Source organism: Trichomycterus rosablanca, chromosome 13 (assembly GCF_030014385.1).
Source record: "Trichomycterus rosablanca isolate fTriRos1 chromosome 13, fTriRos1.hap1, whole genome shotgun sequence".
Taxonomy (NCBI): Eukaryota; Metazoa; Chordata; class Actinopteri; order Siluriformes; family Trichomycteridae; genus Trichomycterus; species Trichomycterus rosablanca.
Genome location: NC_086000.1, coordinates 38,765,291 through 38,783,613, shown reverse-complemented (window position 1 = coordinate 38,783,613; position 18,323 = coordinate 38,765,291). Strand labels below are relative to the sequence as shown.

At 39.2% G+C, this 18,323-nt stretch overlaps 1 protein-coding gene across 2 annotated transcripts; it reads right to left on the bottom strand.

Annotated features, from left to right (window-relative positions):
• Positions 1 to 3,077: 3,077 nt before the first annotated feature.
• Positions 3,078 to 15,800, bottom strand: sgms1a (sphingomyelin synthase 1a). 2 transcript variants are annotated; one of them, XM_063007297.1, is made up of 6 exons: positions 15,634 to 15,800; positions 10,404 to 11,141; positions 8,794 to 8,911; positions 8,147 to 8,300; positions 7,495 to 7,661; positions 3,078 to 7,145 (listed from the first exon to the last, which is right to left on the bottom strand). In XM_063007297.1, exons 2-6 carry the CDS (start codon positions 10,994 to 10,996, stop codon positions 6,942 to 6,944), a joined length of 1,236 nt encoding a protein of 411 aa, XP_062863367.1. In that variant the 5' UTR covers positions 10,997 to 11,141; positions 15,634 to 15,800; the 3' UTR covers positions 3,078 to 6,941. The 2 variants fall into 2 exon arrangements, with proteins under 2 accessions (XP_062863367.1, XP_062863366.1); XM_063007296.1 differs by lacking the exon at positions 15,634 to 15,800 and having other exon boundaries at positions 10,404 to 11,234.
• Between the last annotated feature and the right edge of the window lie 2,523 nt (positions 15,801 to 18,323).

The following is an 18,323-nucleotide window of genomic DNA, read 5'->3' as shown; positions in this document are numbered from 1 at the left end:
CCAAAGTATAAAACTGGAACATTAACACGCAACAGAAAATCTACATGTTATTAATACATTTCTAATAAAAAAAATAAAAAGTGAATTAAAAGTCTGTGGATTTATTGTGTATAATTAGTGAATATTTAAGATCTTTGTTTGATTTTCCAGCCGGCAGTGACACGTTTAGTCCAGCTGGTGGAGACAAAGCACTACATGTGGGAGCCAGTAGAAGAAGAACCGCGACCATGTGAGTTTGATCTCATTACTGCAGCAGTGAGATTTTATTCACATTTTATTCATTTTAACCTTAAATAAGTTTAAAAGATTCAGAGTTTAAAGTTTGTTTTATCTGATCATTAATCTCATTCTAATATAATCAATGACTTCATTATTTAGGTGCTTTTATTGCTTATTTTCTAACTAAACAAAGATCAAAATTCACAATCTGCTAATTCAGTCAGTTTCACTCTTTATCAGAAATAATAAATAAATAAAATAATATGTAGATTTTGTGTAAAGTTGTGAGTAAATGTTCCAGTTTTATACTTTATTAAGGAGCCACTGATTCATATTTCATTCTTTTAAAGTGAAAATATCTTTCTAACACTGAATAAAATTATATTTCTAAATAGTTATTTTAATGAACTTAAATATACTTTAAATTATTATAATTTTATTATTATGTTGTATATTTATGGCTTGGTGGGTAGCACTGTCGCCTCACAGCAAGAAGGTCCTGGGTTCGATCCCCAGGTGGGGCGGTCCGGGTCCTTTCTGTACAGGTTCTTTCCCCGCGTCTGTGAGGGTTTCCTCCAGGAGCTCCGGTTTCCTCCCACAATACAAAAACCTGCAGTCAGGTTCATTTGAGACACTGAATTGCCCTATAGGTAGGTGTAGGTGTAGGTGTGTGCGTGCGTGTGTGTGTGTATATATGTATGCGTGTGTGTATATGTATGCGTGTGTGTTTGTGTGTATGTATGTGTGTGTGACACTGACATGGTGGTGGTGTGTTAGTGTGTGTTGTGCTGGTATGAGTGGATCACACACAGCAGCGCTGCTGGAGTTTCTAAACACTGTGTCCACTCTATTAGACACTCCTACCTAGTCGGTCCACCTTGTAGATGTAAAGTCAGAGACGATCGCTCATCTATTGCTGCTGTTTGAGTCGCTCATCTTCTAGACCTTCATCAGTGCTCACAGGACGCTGCCCACGGGGCGCTGTCGGCTGGATATTTTTGGTTGGTGGACGATTCTCAGTCCAGCAGTGACAGTGAGGTGTTTAAAAACTCCAGCAGCGCTGCTGTGTCTGATCCACTCATACCAGCACAACACACACTAACACACCACCACCATGTCAGTGTCACTGCAGTGCTGAGAATCATCCACCACCTAAATAATACCTGCTCTGTGGTGGTCCTGTGGGGGTCCTGACCATCAAAGAACAGCATGAAAGAGGGTAACAAAGCATGTAGAGCAACAGATGGACTACAGTCAGTAATTGTAGAACCACAAAGTGCTTCTATATGGTAAGTGGAGCTGATAAAATGGACAGTGAGTGTAGAAACAAGGAGGTGGTTTTAATGTTATGGCTGATCAGTGTAAATGTAAGTGAACAGCTCCCCCTGGTGGCTGCACATCACAGTTCATTCATCTAACCCAGGGGTGTCAAACTCAAGGCCCGCGGGCCAGATCCGGCCCGCCGCGTCATTTGATCCGGCCCGCGAGAGCTTAAACGACTGTATGATTGTTGTGATGGTTCGAGTCGTTACAGAGACGCGCTTATAATTTAATGCTCTCCTGCGCCTTTAAAATCGGCAACTGTTGTCATCGTAGTCATGGCAACTAACTTTAACCTTCGCTAGAAGCCATGTGACTTTTACGGCAAAAGAACGCGAAGTGGCGTAGTCAATAATAAGAACAATAATAAATAAATATAAATAATTATCTTGCAGTATAATACAGAAGTATCGTCTGTAAGTCGTGGCGTTTATATTCTCAGTTGTTTGTAAATGTTTAGTGAGTATATCACAGCGTTTTAGTTACAAATTCACCGTAATTAAATACAATTGTTACCGTTACTATAGCAATTAGTATCTTTACACACAATGATAACTCGTTAGCGCTATGTTACGTTTGGTTAAATCTCATATTGTACCAGATGTAACACTTGACTACAGCTGTGTGCTTTTACTGCATTAAGTTCTTTATTGTTTTTATTTTTACTTCATTTTGATGCACACAGTGTATCACACAGCTGGCGAGCAAATAAAACTGACTGTATTCTGAAGAGAGCTGTCTGTCTGTCTGTCTGTCTGTCTGTCTGTCTAGCTGAGAAAGGGGGATAAACTATTAGTGAGGGCAGAATGATTGTCTTAAAATACCCTGTAAAATCCTAAATAAACTACACCTCTCAAAATGCAGGCTGATGTTGTGACCTGCAAAGTGACACATCCCACCAGTAGATGATGTTACACATATTTACACATGATCCTAAAATGTACAAGAAGATAATTAAGAAAATTAAGCATAAGGAGGAAATTTAATGAAAGTGAAAACAAGTTTGTGCTTCAGGAAGAGAAACCGGTGCGTCTCTTGTGTTATGAGGCCGTGTCTGTGGTAAAGTAGGACGATATAAATGCAGAATTCAGCCTTTAAGAAAAACAGCAGACTGCAATCACAGCAGGATACGTTACAATCGGCCCTTTGAGGGCCACAATAATGCTGATGTGGCCCTCGGTGAAAATGAGTTTGACACCCCTGATCTAACCCCAGTGATTTACACTGCTTAGGGTGACGGTGGATCTGACACAAATCCTCCTTCTGTTTTTTGGGAGGTAGGAAGAGTACCATGAAACAGCCAGTGTGGACGTGGAAGAACATACCAAACTCCCCACCAAGGCAGTAAAATCTGACTTATTTATTCTCAGCATTTAGATCAAATTTTTATTCAGAGTTTCTGAAAACAAAGAAAATAAATAAAGAACAAACACGAGGCTGAAATGATCTTTATTCTTTCTTTTGTATTTAATAAAAAAAAAAAAAGACTCATTTTATTTTCACTGTTTGATTTATTAGCTGTAAAATTGTAATAAACGTTTTTAATAAATGATTTTTATTTAAAAGAAAATCTTCAATATTTAATTACTGCAGGTACAAACATAAAAATCATAAAAACATCAGAAATATCAGATTATTCATATTTATTAATTAAATACATTTATTATAAGAATAAATCATGTGATTATTACATTATTTTAATTAAGAAACAGAAATTAAAAATTAATTTTTTAAATGTACAAAATCAGGATCGAGGATGAAACACGCTGGGACTCGACCAAAAAAAATCAATAATTATTATAATTACACTTTAATTAAAGTCTTTATTTACTGAGGGGACAGAATAAACTTTCATTTTATTAAAAAGAAAACAATAAAACAATATTTTTAATTTTACAGTCACATTTTAATCCAGTTTAAACCTTAAAGGTCTGAAAATCCACAAACTGATTATTTACTTTTATTTGTATTTAAATCCTCCAGAATTTCAGGCTGTTAAACAGCAGAAACTGGTGCAGACGGTTTCACACTGATCATTTAGTACTGGTTCAGATTTCAGCACAACTCGTGCTTCCTCTACATGGTGCAGATTTATAATACTATTATTAACAAACATGGGCTGAACATAAGCACTGATCTATAATTAACACATTAAACTCAGTTTTAATCCAGAACTGAACTTTACTGCAGTTTATACAGGAATAAACACTGACTGATGCTAATCCAGGCTACGCTAGGGTAACTGCTAACGTTAGCCTTAATCTGAACACTAACAAACCAAAGTTTGAGGAACAGGAATCAGGATTAATCCTGTTAAGTTTTAACAGCTCTGACTGGACTCAGATCTGAACAGTATAAATGATTTATAAGAAAGTGCTTTTATTTCTTTCTGTTTCTGAGCGGTACATGCTAGTTTCTGCCTCGGCGTTATTAGTGCAGTCGTGGAGTTTTTAGGCTGATTAAAGCGCAGAAATAAACCTGGACGATTTAAAAACCTGAGGACGTTTGTGAGATAATCACGATTAAAGCCACAATTAAGGATGAATAACGAACTGAGAGCAATAACAGACGTGTAGAGATATAAAATACTGAGTTATTACACTGACGCTGAATTAAACAAGATGTTAAATCGTTACTGAACTGAAGTTTATTTAATATTTTAAACGTTTTCAGACCCAGTTTGAGTTTCCGTCGTTCCTCTGTGCTCTCTGGCGCCCCCTGCTGGATAAGGACGGTCCCGGTCTGAAGGAGTGCGCTACTCTCTCTCTGTACTCCTGCTGCAGACACGAGGAGGCGCTGTTGCTGCAACCAGGCGTTTATACCCGTCCGACCCACCGTCCCTCCCTCAGACACGCCCGTCTGTGTTCGTTTTGTTCTCATAACGCTAAACGCTACATTAATAAATACTGCCGTGTTTACGTCTGGATTCCTGAACCCAAAACGTCTCGATTCACAAAATAAACTTCAGCGGCGCGTCAATAAATTATATTTAAATCTAAATATCAATCAATAAAATATCAATCAATAAATTATCAATCAATAAATTATATTTAAATGTAATTATTAATCAAAATATTAATCAATAAAATATTAATCAATAAAATATCAATCAATAAATTATATTTAAATCTAATTATTAATCAAAATATTAATCAATAAAATATCAATCAATAAAATACCCTGCAAATAAACTTGCTCACTTTGGGCTGAATCATTTAGTTTCACTAAATGTGTGTGTGTGTGTGTGTGTGTGTGTGTGTATTAGATTGTGTGTGTGTGTGTGGTGTTGTATATATGTGTATGTATCTGTGTGTATTGTGTTGTGATTGTGTGTATTATATTGTGTGTGTGTGTATTATATTGTGTGTGTGTGTGTGTTATATTGTGTGTGTGTGTGTATTATATTGTGTGTGTGTGTGTGTGTTATATTGTGTGTGTGTGTGTGTGTTGTATTGTGTGTGTGTGTGTATTATATTGTGTGTGTGTGTGTGTGTGTATTATATTGTGTGTGTGTGTGTATTATATTGTGTGTGTGTGTGTGTATTATATTGTGTGTGTGTGTGTATTATATTGTGTGTGTATTATATTGTGTGTGTGTGTGTGTGTATTATATTGTGTGTGTGTGTATTATATTGTGTGTGTGTGTGTGTATTATATTGTGTGTGTGTGTGTATTATATTGTGTGTGTGTATTATATTGTGTGTGTGTGTGTATTATATTGTGTGTGTGTGTGTATTATATTGTGTGTGTGTGTGTGTGTGTATTATATTGTGTGTGTGTGTGTATTATATTGTGTGTGTGTGTATTATATTGTGTGTGTGTGTGTATTATATTGTGTGTGTGTGTGTGTGTATTATATTGTGTGTGTGTGTATTATATTGTGTGTGTGTGTGTGTATTATATTGTGTGTGTGTGTGTGTATTATATTGTGTGTGTGTGTGTATTATATTGTGTGTGTGTGTGTGTGTATTATATTGTGTGTGTGTGTGTGTGTTGCTGATACTGACTGATGTTTACACACTATAGTTTGTGGTTTTGTATTGTGTGTGTGTGTGTATTGTGTTGTGATTGTGTGTATGTGTGTGTATTATATTGTGTGTGTGTGTGTGTGTATTGTGTTGTGATTGTGTGTATGTGTGTGTGTATTATATTGTGTGTGTGTATTATATTGTGTGTGTATTATATTGTGTTGTGATTGTGTGTATGTGTGTGTATTATATTGTGTGTGTGTGTGTGTGTATTGTGTTGTGATTGTGTGTATGTGTGTGTATTATATTGTGTGTGTATTATATTGTGTTGTGATTGTGTGTATGTGTGTGTATTATATTGTGTGTGTGTGTATTGTGTTGTGTATGTGTGTGTATTATATTGTGTGTGTGTGTATTATATTGTGTTGTGTGTGTGTGTGTGTGTGTGTGGTTGTATATATGTGTATGTATCTGTGTGTATTGTGTTGTGATTGTGGGTATGTGTGTGTGTTTCTACTTCACTAATGTGCTCTTTCAGAGAGAGAACACATCTACTGGCATGAGTGCAGAATTTGGCGTAACACGTGTGTGGTGAACATGCTGCATTCAGATGGTGAGTCAGATTAGTGTACAACACCTGCTTCCTCTACCTGAGCTGATACTAGATCTACACTCCTTTATTTCACCCCAGTTCTCCTCAACACTGATTGGTCACTGCTGTGTATAAAACAGTACTGCTGTTCACGCCCCCCCACCCCAACCCGGTCAGCCAATCAGAACGCTTCATTTAATGAGAGAGAGGCTGTGATTGGTCGAGAACGAGAGACGTTTTACATCCAGTCGTGTCGTTTAAAGCTTTTTGTTTCCTTCATTCAGTTCAGTTCAGAATTACATTAAAATTAATAATCATGTTCAGACAGAAGCGCTGTGAGTGTGTGTGAGTGTGTGTGTGTGTGTGAGTGAGTGAGTGAGTGAGTGAGTGTGTGTGTGTGTGAGTGTGTGTGTGTGTGTGTGTGTGTGTGTGTGTGTGTGAGTGAGTGAGTGTGTGTGTGTGTGTGTGTGTGTGAGTGTGTGTGTGTGTTTCCGTTGTTTTGTCCCTGAGGAGGAAGGCACGACGCTGAACGTCAGACGCTCCAGCGTTCACAAAAACACAAACGTATAAAATCGTCGTGGCTTCACGATCGTCGCTCATCTGAGAGAATAAAAACGTTCAGGTAAAACATCAGCGTCCGTCCGCGGCGCCGCTCAGATCCAGAGGAGCAGGAGGACGAACCTGGACGTTTGTTCTTGATCAGAAACGTTAAATACTTCATTTACTGTTTGTTCGTGATGAACGGGCGGCGGCGGCTCCGTCACTTCATCGTTCAGAGGAGATGAAACCTGCTGCTGTACGGATCACAGTGCTGAACCCACACACCCGGGGTCGAGGGACACTCACGGAGACTCCACACGGCTGTACTTCACCCACCCACCCGGCGACGGCCGGCACAGCGAGAGGAGGGACAGCAGCTGCCGCCATGGCAACAGGGCCCGATAGTGCTGAGGGACCACGCCCTTGACGTTTTCCTCAAAGTAGCAGAAGAGACGGAACCACCACACACGGGAGAACATGTTCATCTGAGAGTCCTGCTTCAGACACTGAGGAGAGAAAACATCAAAGGAAATGGAATTAAACAAAGAAAAACATCAAAGGAAATGAAGTGAAACAAGAAAACATCAATGGAAAGGAAGTAGAAGTAGGAAATATAAATAATAATAGGAAAAACAGTAAAATCGTACAAAGTCTGGAAATGCAAAAGTTATAATAATAATAATAAACAATAGCAGTAACGGTTTGTAATAAATAGTGAAGCGTGGTGGACAAATAGACATCAGCACACTAAAAGAACCTTTAATAACACACACACACACACACACACACACCCCCCACACACACACACACACACTCTGAGTGGACAGATGAGCTGTTAGTGCCCCTCACACTCACCTGCTGATTGGCCAGGGTGTGGTACCACCAGAAGAGGCGGGTGGTGATGAAGTAGGCGACCACCACGTCCACCGTGTAGTGATCATGAGCCAAGAGGATACAGAAGATCCCCGAAACACTCAAACACCAGCACGACCAGTGGTACCACCAGAACCTGCTGACTGAATCTGCACACACACACACACACACACACACACACACACACACACACACACACATACATTAATATATATATATATATATATATATACAGTATATGCAAAAACAGAGTCAGTACTATATGTTCTATCCAAGCAAACTAAAGTAAATTAAGTACAAATAAAGCAACAGAAATAAAGTCCAAAAATAATCTGAAATAAAACATTATTATTAAAAACTAAAGTAACTGCAGTGATTTTATATTTATTAGATTTATTATAAAGATTTATTTATTCCTGTAACAAAGAAAAAGATTAAAGTCAAATAAATACTGGGTTTGTCCACTAGGTGGCATCATTTAGATTGTGTGGGTGTGTGTGTGTATTTGTAAACATGTATTTGTGTGTATGTATATAAGTGTATATGTGTTTGTATTTGTATAGATGTGTGTGTGTGTGTGTATTTGTATATATGTATGTATGTGTGTGTGTGTATACGTGTGTGTGTTACTCACACTCTTTGATGAAGAGGTATGTTAGCGTGAGCATGACGGTGTGGCCGCTGTACAGATAATCACCACACAGACTGTGAGCTCCAGTGATGGACAAACCGCCTCCAGAGATCATCTTCATCACCCTCCCCACCTGAGCTTCATAGTTCCCCGACAACTACAACACACACACACACACACACACACACACACACACACACACACACAGGGGAGACGTATTTATACACCTTACATTAATAATGAAGCCACTGTTAAAATGTAAAGCTCCATAAATTCTTGGTTAAAATCAGGAGCTCTGTCGGATCGATGAATCGACTCAGTAATGCAGAATCATTTATGATTCACTCACGACTCACTTGTGAATCATTTGAGTGAATCACTGAGACCCTTGAACAGGTAGTGGGTGATGTTACCTAGCAACCTTTATGACATCACCTGAGAACAGAACAGTGTGTGTATCAAGGCTTAGGTGTAGGGTGGTGAACACGTGCCACGCCCACATACCGCACCCATAACACAGTACCCAGAATGAGTGGCACGCGCCCATCCTCACCCACAGAGAACATCAACATCCTGTTAAACAGGAAACCCAACCCACTGACACTGCCAGTACACACAGTTTATAGAGAAGATGTGTGTGTGTGTGTTACCTTAGGTGAACATTTGAAGTGCATGCCTGGTACAGGTAAGGTGGTGACGTACATGGTTACACACCTGTACAGGTAAAGCGTTCCAACAATGAAGAAGAAACGCCGGCCAACAATAGACCTGCACAAACACACACAAACCCACACACACAGTTATTTCTGTCCTTGTTAGTCTGTGTATTAGAGGTTCTCAGGTACTGAGATGTTACTAAAACTTTAATTATTAGAACTTTCTCACAATCACAATATCAAGCAATTATTAAATTTTACATTTTAATAATATTATTTAATATTTAATTTTACATATTAATATTATTATTTAATATTATTTAATTTTACATTTTAATAATATTATTTGATATTTAATTTTCAATTTTAATAATTTATTATTTAACATTTAATTTTACATTTTAATAATATTTTTATTTAATATTTAATTTTACATTTTAATAATATGTAATATTTAATTTTACATTTTAATAATATTAACATTTAATTTTACATTTTAATAATATTATTTAACATTTAATTTTACATTTTAATAATATTATTATTTGATATTTAATTTTACATTTTAATAATATTATTTAACATTTAATTTATTACATTTGAATAATATTATTTAATTTTACATTTTAATAATATTAACATTAAATTTTTTACATTTTAATAATATTATTTAATATTTAATTTTACATTTTAATAATATTATTATTTAATATTTAAAATTTTAATAATATTATTTAATATTTTAATAATATTATTTAATATTTAATTTTACATTTTAATAATATTATTGGATATTTAATTTTACATTTTAATTATATTATTATTTAGCATTTAATTTTACATTGTAATAATATTATTATTTAGCATTTTTTTTATTTTATTTTAATAATACTATTTAATATTTAATTTTACATTTTAATAATATTAACATTAAATTTTTTACATTTGAATAATATTATTTAATATTTAATTTTACATTTTAATATTATTATTTAATATTTAAAATTTTAATAATATTATTTAATATTTTAATAATACTATTTAATATTTAATTTTACATTTTAATAATATTATTGGATATTTAATTTTACATTTTAATAATATTATTGGATATTTAATTTTACATTTTAATAATATCATTATTTAATATTTATTTTTGACATTTTAATAATATTTGATATTTAATTTTACACTTTAATAATATTGTTATTTTATATTGTTTAATTTTACACATTAATAATGACATTATTTAATATTATTTATTGTACATATGCAGGTGGTGAAGATAAGTTTGTGCACCCCTCCTCTGCTCACAGTGTTAGTGGTGTGAATCAGTGAGCAGCTCCTGAACAGTGAACAAACTTTTAAATCTTTTATTTAAAATATTTAGTTTTATTTATCAAATTTAATTTGCAGTAAAATAATTTCCTTGTTTCAGTAGGTCGCGTCCAAATGGAGCTGATCTCTCCCTCACCACTGCTGCCACCCACAACTGAGGAGGGTTGAAGCCAGCAGCCCCCCCCCCCCCCCCGATCACTTCTTTTCACCTGCTAAGGGCGTGGTCTCACAGCTACCTGTGTTAAGGTTTGGCGTTACTCACTGACCTGTGTTTGAGGTGGAGCCACTGTACGGTCCACACGGCCACCAGCACCATGCCGTTGATCTCACAGATGGAGAACGCCCACTGCACCCGCCCAAACACATCAAAGAACTTATCGGGCAGGGGCGGAGACTCCTCTTTCGCCGGCACGCGCTCGTGCACGATGGAAATCATCACCGACGTCATGACAAAGCAGCAGAGTGCGTACAGGAAGGCCACGCCCGTTTTAGTCCACTCTGTGGGGAAGGACCCGTGTTCGGAGGCCAGCGGGATGTGGATCTGGATCATGTCGGAACAGTGTCCGTTCTTCGTCACGCTGTCGTGGATCTTCCCGTTTGCGACGTGCCCGTTGGCGTGCTGATGGTTGCCATGGTTATCCATGTGACTGGTGATGCGCAGAGTCTCCAGGCGCTCCAAAAGCCGACGCCCGCCGTCACTGGAGACCAGCGATAAAGGAGGGTTTCGGAAATCTGATTCAGAAAGTCTCAACAGTGCGGCACCATCTACCGTCCCGAGCGCCTCGGAATATTCCAGCATCCCCTCCTCAGCCAGCCAATCACAGACCTCCGCCGCTGACCACCGCCCCACCTCTTTCATAGCCGGGTCAGAACAGGGCGTGTCAGCGTTTCAGACTGGAGCTCATGGTGAAGTTTTTACCCCTCCACATGAAAAGTACCACCGGACAGGAAACCGGACAGGAATCTTCAGAGGTTCCTCCAGATCCTGGTCATCAGATCAACCACTGAAGGAGGAAACACAAAGATTTCATTCTATAAAAAATTAGTAAAGTTCAGCGTAACGCTGCTGTGTTTCCACACAGGACAACAATCGAACCGTCTGATCCCCGGCGGGGTCTGATTTCAGAACCTGGAGGCTCCAACCTGAACATCTACTGGATTCTTACAGCTGTGCACGTGCAGGAACATCAAACAACATCTGCATCCCAAATCACCTCCTACTGGACTGAATAGTAGTAATTACTCTGTAGTTACTAGCTACTAGTAGGGCAGTTGTAGCCTAGCGGTTGAGGTATTGGACTAGTAATCAGAAGGTCGCTGGTTCAAACCCCACCTCTGCCAGGTTGGCACTGTGGGGCCCTTGAGCAAGGCCCTTAACCCTCAATTGCTCAGACTGTATACTGTCACTGTATACACAATGTATACACACTGTCAGTCACTGTGGATAAAAGCGTCTGATAAATGCTGGAAATGTAAATGTAGTTTCTGAAACTATTTAGTGCACACACACACACACACACACACACACACACTCAATCAAATCCATGAATGAGGAAGCAGCAGATATCGAGGGGCGACTGAGTAAACGTTCAAACTAGTTACCAAATGTTTAACAAACTAAAGTGAGTAACTGTTGCCATGTGGTAGAAACTGAATAACACATTCCAGTGTGGTGCGGTGCGGTTGTGTTGGTGCGGTTGTGACAGTGTGCTGCACTTGTGTCTGAGCGATTGTGCTGGTGTAGTGTGGTGGTGTCAGTGTGATTGTGATGGGGTGGGGGTGTTGGTGTGGTTGCGTTGGTGTGATTGTGTGGGTGGAGAGTGGTGTGTCGGTCCAGTGTTGATGGTACAGAGTGATTGTGTTGGTGCAGTGCTGTAGGTACGGTGTGGTTGTGATGTGGAGTATGCTAGGTGTGGTTGTGTTAGGTTAGGATGCTACGAAGTGATTGTGTTGGTGGAGTGCGGTCCGGTTGTGTCAATATGGTTGGATTTGTGGTGTGATTGTGTTGGTTTAGTTGTATCAGTGCTGTGTGATTGTGTTGGTGGAGTTGTGCCGGTGCAGTGGTGATGGTACGAAGTCAGTGTGTTGGTGGAGTGTGGTGGTGTCGAATTGTGTCTGTACGGTGTGATTGTGCTGTGGTTGAGTTGGTGTGATTGTGTTGGTGCGGTTGTGACTGTGGTGCACTTGTGTCGTGCGATGTGATTGTGTTGGTGTGATTGTGTTGGTGTAGTGTGTTGGTATCGATGTGATTGTGACTTACGGTTGCTACGGTGCACAATCGCTGTTTGTTTGTTGTAACAGTGTGGTGCACGTGTGTCGCTGTGATTGTGTTGGTGTAGCGTGCTGGTGTCGCTGTGATTGTGTCTGTGCGGTTGTGACGGTACGGTTGGACTTGTGATGTGATTGTGTTGGTGGAGTTTTGTCAGTGCAGTGGTGATGGTACAGAGTCAGTGTGTTGGTGAAGTGTGGTGTTGTTGGTGCGGTTGTGACGGTACGATTGTGTCGGTTGTATTTGTGGTGTAAATGTGCGGTAAACATGATTAAAGTCAAATAATCTAACAAACACAACAGCAGAAAAGATCAAACACCTCAGATCTGTTATCAACCTGCAGCCATCCAATCAGATTATACAGCTACGTGAGTAAACACACACACACTCACTCACACACACACTCACACACACACACACTCACACACACACACACCAGACACACAGATACAGAGTGTGTGAGAAATGCCTCCACTGTTCAGGTTAAAGTCTGAGATCAGCTGAACGTCTCTGTTATGAAGCTCCTCTGATTATCAGACACATTATCAGAGCAGCTGTAGCCGAAAGGTTAACGGGCTGGACTAGTGATCAAAAGGTCGCTGGTTCAAGCCCCACCTCTGCCAGGCTGCCACTGTTGGGCCCTTGAGCAAGACCCTTAACCATCAATTGCTCAGACAGCGTACTCTCACAGGACTGCAGGTCACTTTGGATAAAAGCGTCTGATAAATGTCGTGAGTGTAAATGTTATTACATTAACCCAACACCGCCACCAACACCGCCACCAACACCGCCACCAACACCGCCACCAACACCGCCACCAACACCGCCACCAACACCGCCACAACCACCGCCGCCGCAGACAGTTCGAGTTCCTGAGGTCAGTTCTCAGGCTCGAAGCTCTACGACCAAATACATCAACCAGATATAAACACAAACGCTGCAGAACCTTCAGGATTATTTATACATTACAGTTAGTAATGGTTTTAATCAATCTGTTTTAGCACACACACACACACTGATACACACACACTGATACACACACACACACACACACTTCCTGTAGCTGTATATATATATATAATATTGATTGTGGTGAGATGATTGATGAACCTGCAGAGTTCAGCTAAATTCAGACAGACAGCACACACACTTCCTGTACAGAAGGATGTCATGTACACAGACGACAGGAAGTGATGTAAAATGAGGGGTAAACAGGTTGTACTCGCTCCGTGGGTGATTTACTGGTGTATTTTCTTTACAGGAGCTGAATGATTCCTCACCCACATCTGATCTAATCTCACAGTTTCACTATCAGTATAGAAACCCTCCTGCTGCTTCAGTCCATCAGGTCTGACGTGTGTGTGTGTGTGTGTGTGTGTGTGTGTGTGTGTGTGTGTGTGTGTGTGTGTGTGTGTGTGTGTGTGTGTGTGTGTGTGTGCGCGTGTGTATTAAACCCTTATCAACCGCTGGATAAACCTCGTTATGTAACTCCTCTCTGGTTTTGAGCCTCACGTGTTTGATCATTTTCTTCCACGCTGGCCGTTTCAAAGTTTACACCAACTAAAGGTCAGAAGTTTACATACACGCCTCAGTCTTCAGATAGTACATGTTTTTCTGACATACTAATTTGTCTAAATAACTTTCATGAACTTCGTTAATCTGTTTATTCTGTGTTTCTGACAGTATTCACAGGGTCAAAAGTTTACATACACCTCCTAATATTCAGTTTTATGTCCCTTCGATCATTTCACATTAATCAGCTGTTTTTATATCAGTAATCCTCTGGTACAAACCTGGCTGAACTAAATGTGTTGGTTCTCTGGTGTGGTCTTGATTGTTCAGTCCAGTTTACACATACTTACATTAACACTTTAATCCAGTTTAATCCAGTTTCTTCTTAAAAGCTTCATTTTTAAAAAGTCAGTTTTATTCATTACAGAACCAGTTCTGATGTGTTTTGGTTTGTTGTTCTGCTAAAACATTCATCCACATCCAAAACTAAATAATCTTCCCTCAGCACCAGAGCATAATACTACCACCGCCATGCTTTACAGTAGGTACAGTGTTGTTGGGCTTGAATGTTATTGTATAAAGATCTGCTCACTGTGGACAAATAACTCAATCTGACCACAAACTAAAAAAAAAAAAGTTTTTTTCTTTGTCATCAACGATTCATTTCAGTGGAGCTTTAAGGTGCCGGTTCTGGAGCGGGAGCTTCTCTCTTGGTGAGAGTCTCTAACCCCCTGGTGATGTAGAGCTCACTTGACTGTGGACAGTGATGTCCGTGTTACAGCACGTTCTAAAAACACTAAAATTTATAAAAGTTTTTGGGGAAACTGTTGCTAAAATGATTGTCATGACACACACACACACACACACACACACACACACTATGGTTCTCATGTGGACTGTGCAGCATTTGCTCACATACAGTGTTTAGTATTTATAAATACACATGTACAGTACTTATGTATTAAGTGTAAAGTTATTTATTTTTTATTTTTAAGAGTGTAAATCATCATGTTTTTTTCTATACTGGTGCTACTACGGGCGGCACGGTGGAAAGCACCGTCACCTCACAGCAAGAGGTTTAATTCCCAGGTGGGGCGGTCCGGGTCCTTTCTGTGTGGAGTTTGCATGTTCTCCCGGTGTCTGTGTGGGTTTCCTCCGGGAGCTCCGGTTTCCTCCCACAGTCCAAAAACATGCAGTCATGATAACTGGAGACACTGAATTGTCCTGTAGGTGAATGTGAGTGTGAGTGTGTGTGTGTGTGCCCTGCGATGGACTGGTGCACCGTCCAGGGTGTTACTGTGTGCCTTGCGCCTATTGAAAAACTGGAATAGGCTCCAGCAACCCCCGCGACCCTAGAGATGCCATACAAAATGTCATTGTACCTGTATAGTGACAATAAAGATTCGATTCTATGATAAACCGCGTCTGTAAACTTCTGAGCAGAGTTCTACGTCCTGTCAAACTCCACCTGCTACCAGCAGGCCAGTCCGGATTAAACTGGGGGATTAAACTGGGATTAACGCGACAACATGACAGCATGATCGTACTTGTTTAAAACACGTTATGACGTCACTAAATGAACGCGCACTGAATTAAACTCACCGTTAAAGGTCGCGCGCGCAGCCGCCGCCGCTCTTTGATGTAGTCACGTGTTAATAAAGTAAAACAATGTTGCAAAATAAATGTAACACTGTATCACACAGCGACAAACTCACTTCCGCTCCAGATCAGCACTCCTCAGTCCGGTCCGGGTCCCACAGCGCCGCTCCTGTCCTCCTGATCCTCACCAGATCCCTCAGCAGATCCCTCACCGGGGTGTAACGTTCCCCCTCACGCGCGCACACAGGTACACGGAGCTCCAGCCTGCGTCATGTGAATAGGCTTGTTCGAGATGAACTGCGCCTCGCCTTGGTGGTCAGCGAGAGCTGCCGGTTGCAGTTGGGGGAGGAGGTTAAAAGAAAGCCGTCAAGTCGGACGGTCGCCACCTGCAACCCACGTGAGCTACAGCGGATCTCGTGGCGTTTGCGTTCTGCGTGGCTGATGAAGCGAATCTAACTAAAATCGAACTAAACATTCTTGATCATTGAGCAGGTTAAGCCCAGCGTTTGTTTTCCAAATCCATAGTGGTGAATATAGATGACCATAAAGTGTCAAAATAAGTTTCTGTAAATAAATATAGTTTTACTCATCATTCATTTATCTTGTAGATTGAAAAAAAAGAAAGAAAAGTTCTAACAAACATGTTATCAAACACATATTTATGTTAATGAATAGATTTAAATATCTGTCTACAACAATTTAAATAAATAGACCTAAACTAAGTAGCCTATTTTTCAAGACTATTGAAACATTTCACATGAAAACGTGTGAATACATAATTCCAAATATATGGTTTGTTCAAGGTAGAATCTGTGAATGTGATAAACAATGTAAAAGTGTTCCAAAAATAATTAGATGGAAATTATAAAGTGCACTCAATCAGACCTTAATCATTATGGTTGTGTATATGGTAAATAGACCTGCAATTATATTGTGTCAAAGTGGCTTAAAGTCCAAACTGTCTATATCAGGGGTCATCAAACTACGGCCCGATGCTTCTGTGAGCAGACTTTTTCGAAGTTGAAACACCTTAAATCTCCAACCAGATCCAGACTCACTGATCAACATTTATTAGCTATTATGACTGGCAGTAACAAATATGGAACCTGACGCTTACTGTCGTCAGGCAAAAGCAGACTCACAGTTCACACTGTATGAGGAAGGATAATGGAAATTATTGAAATAAATACAATTTCTGCATTACCATTATGAAGTACAATTATACAAAGCACAGACAATACATCCAGTATAGATAGTAAATAGCTTTTTTGGGTGTGTTTACTATTTCACCTGCGGTCCGGCCCCCGAAACACTGAAGAACAGTAATCTGGCCCTTTGGTTAAAAAGTTTGAGGACCCCTGGTCTACATAATTATTTTGTCTACATAAGGAATTAATCACATTTACCCTTCTTTAGGCTTGTTCCAAAAACACAACATTTTGTAGAGGATGTTGTCCCCCTCTATAGTCTCTCAGAATTTAGAGGTAATTCCAGACTCACCAAAGGACAAGTGGAGGTACGTAGAGTATGTGGAAGCCACATAATCATCCAGATGGTTTCAATGTTATCATGATAACCGTCTTTTCTCTCACTTACTATTTAGGATCTTATAAACACGTTTGGCCCTGTCTATATGAATCCACAGCAAACAAAATTGCCACTGACAAAGAGTGTCCTAGCCTGTCTATGGACACTCGAACCAGGAGTCATATAGGGGTATTTCAGACCGATTCAGTATCACAAAATCCACTCTTGCCAAACATCTCCATGAGTTTTGTACTCTGGTAAATACACACATGGCACAGCACATTTCCTGTCCTTTAGGACAAACCCTGCACAATTCTTTGTTAGGCTTTCAAGCAGCTGGATTTCCAAACACTATCTGTGCAGTAGATGGATGCCACATTCATATTCAGAAGCCACACTGTGACAACCCCCTGGCATATTTGAACAGGAAACAGTTCTATTCTATCATTCTCACTGGATTTCTGAAAGCAAAGTTTAGGAGACTCTGATGCCTGCACATGAGGAATGTCCAGTCCATCAGCTCAGCAGTGTCAGCTTGTTGCATTCTACACAATGTTTGCTTGGAGCCAGGAGACCAAGGTGATGATGTGCAGGATGAAGAGAATGATGAACAGCATTCACTACAACCTCACAACCAAGATGCAGTTTATTATAGAGACATAACAAAAAAAATGTTTTGTGTCATCTTTAACTTCATGCCTGTTGGAGATCATTTTATGTTCAACTTGCTTAACTGTTCACAGTAACAGTAATTTTGACCGGGGTGCCCAAATGTTCGCACACCACTGTATTTTATAGATGCATTGTTAAACAGTAAACTTCAGTATGCTCACCAATGTGCCCAGTATGAGTCACTAATGAATAATGTGGTTAATAAGTACATTGTACAATTGTGTAGAAGTTTGTGCTTCTTCGAGCATGGACACATCAGTTATTTAGGCATTGATGATGAATAGTGGCTGTGGTTTATTGAAGATGAATCTCTTAACACAATCATCATCTGAACAAGATTGTTTTGTTCTTCCAGAACAGTTTACCTTCTGGCCTTGGTTCTTGTAAAGAAACATGACACCATGCTCATCCACACATTTTTATTTATGTAGCATATTTTAAAATGTTTACAAAGTTTACAGAGAAGAATGAAAAATAAATCAAAGTGTAATAGTGATAGTGGTATTAAAACAGTTAAGATATAAAATATTAAAGCAATTCAGATTGCTTTATATTAATAAAATTAGAAGACAAGAACCATCAGAAGTTCTAGAAAAACATCAAGATA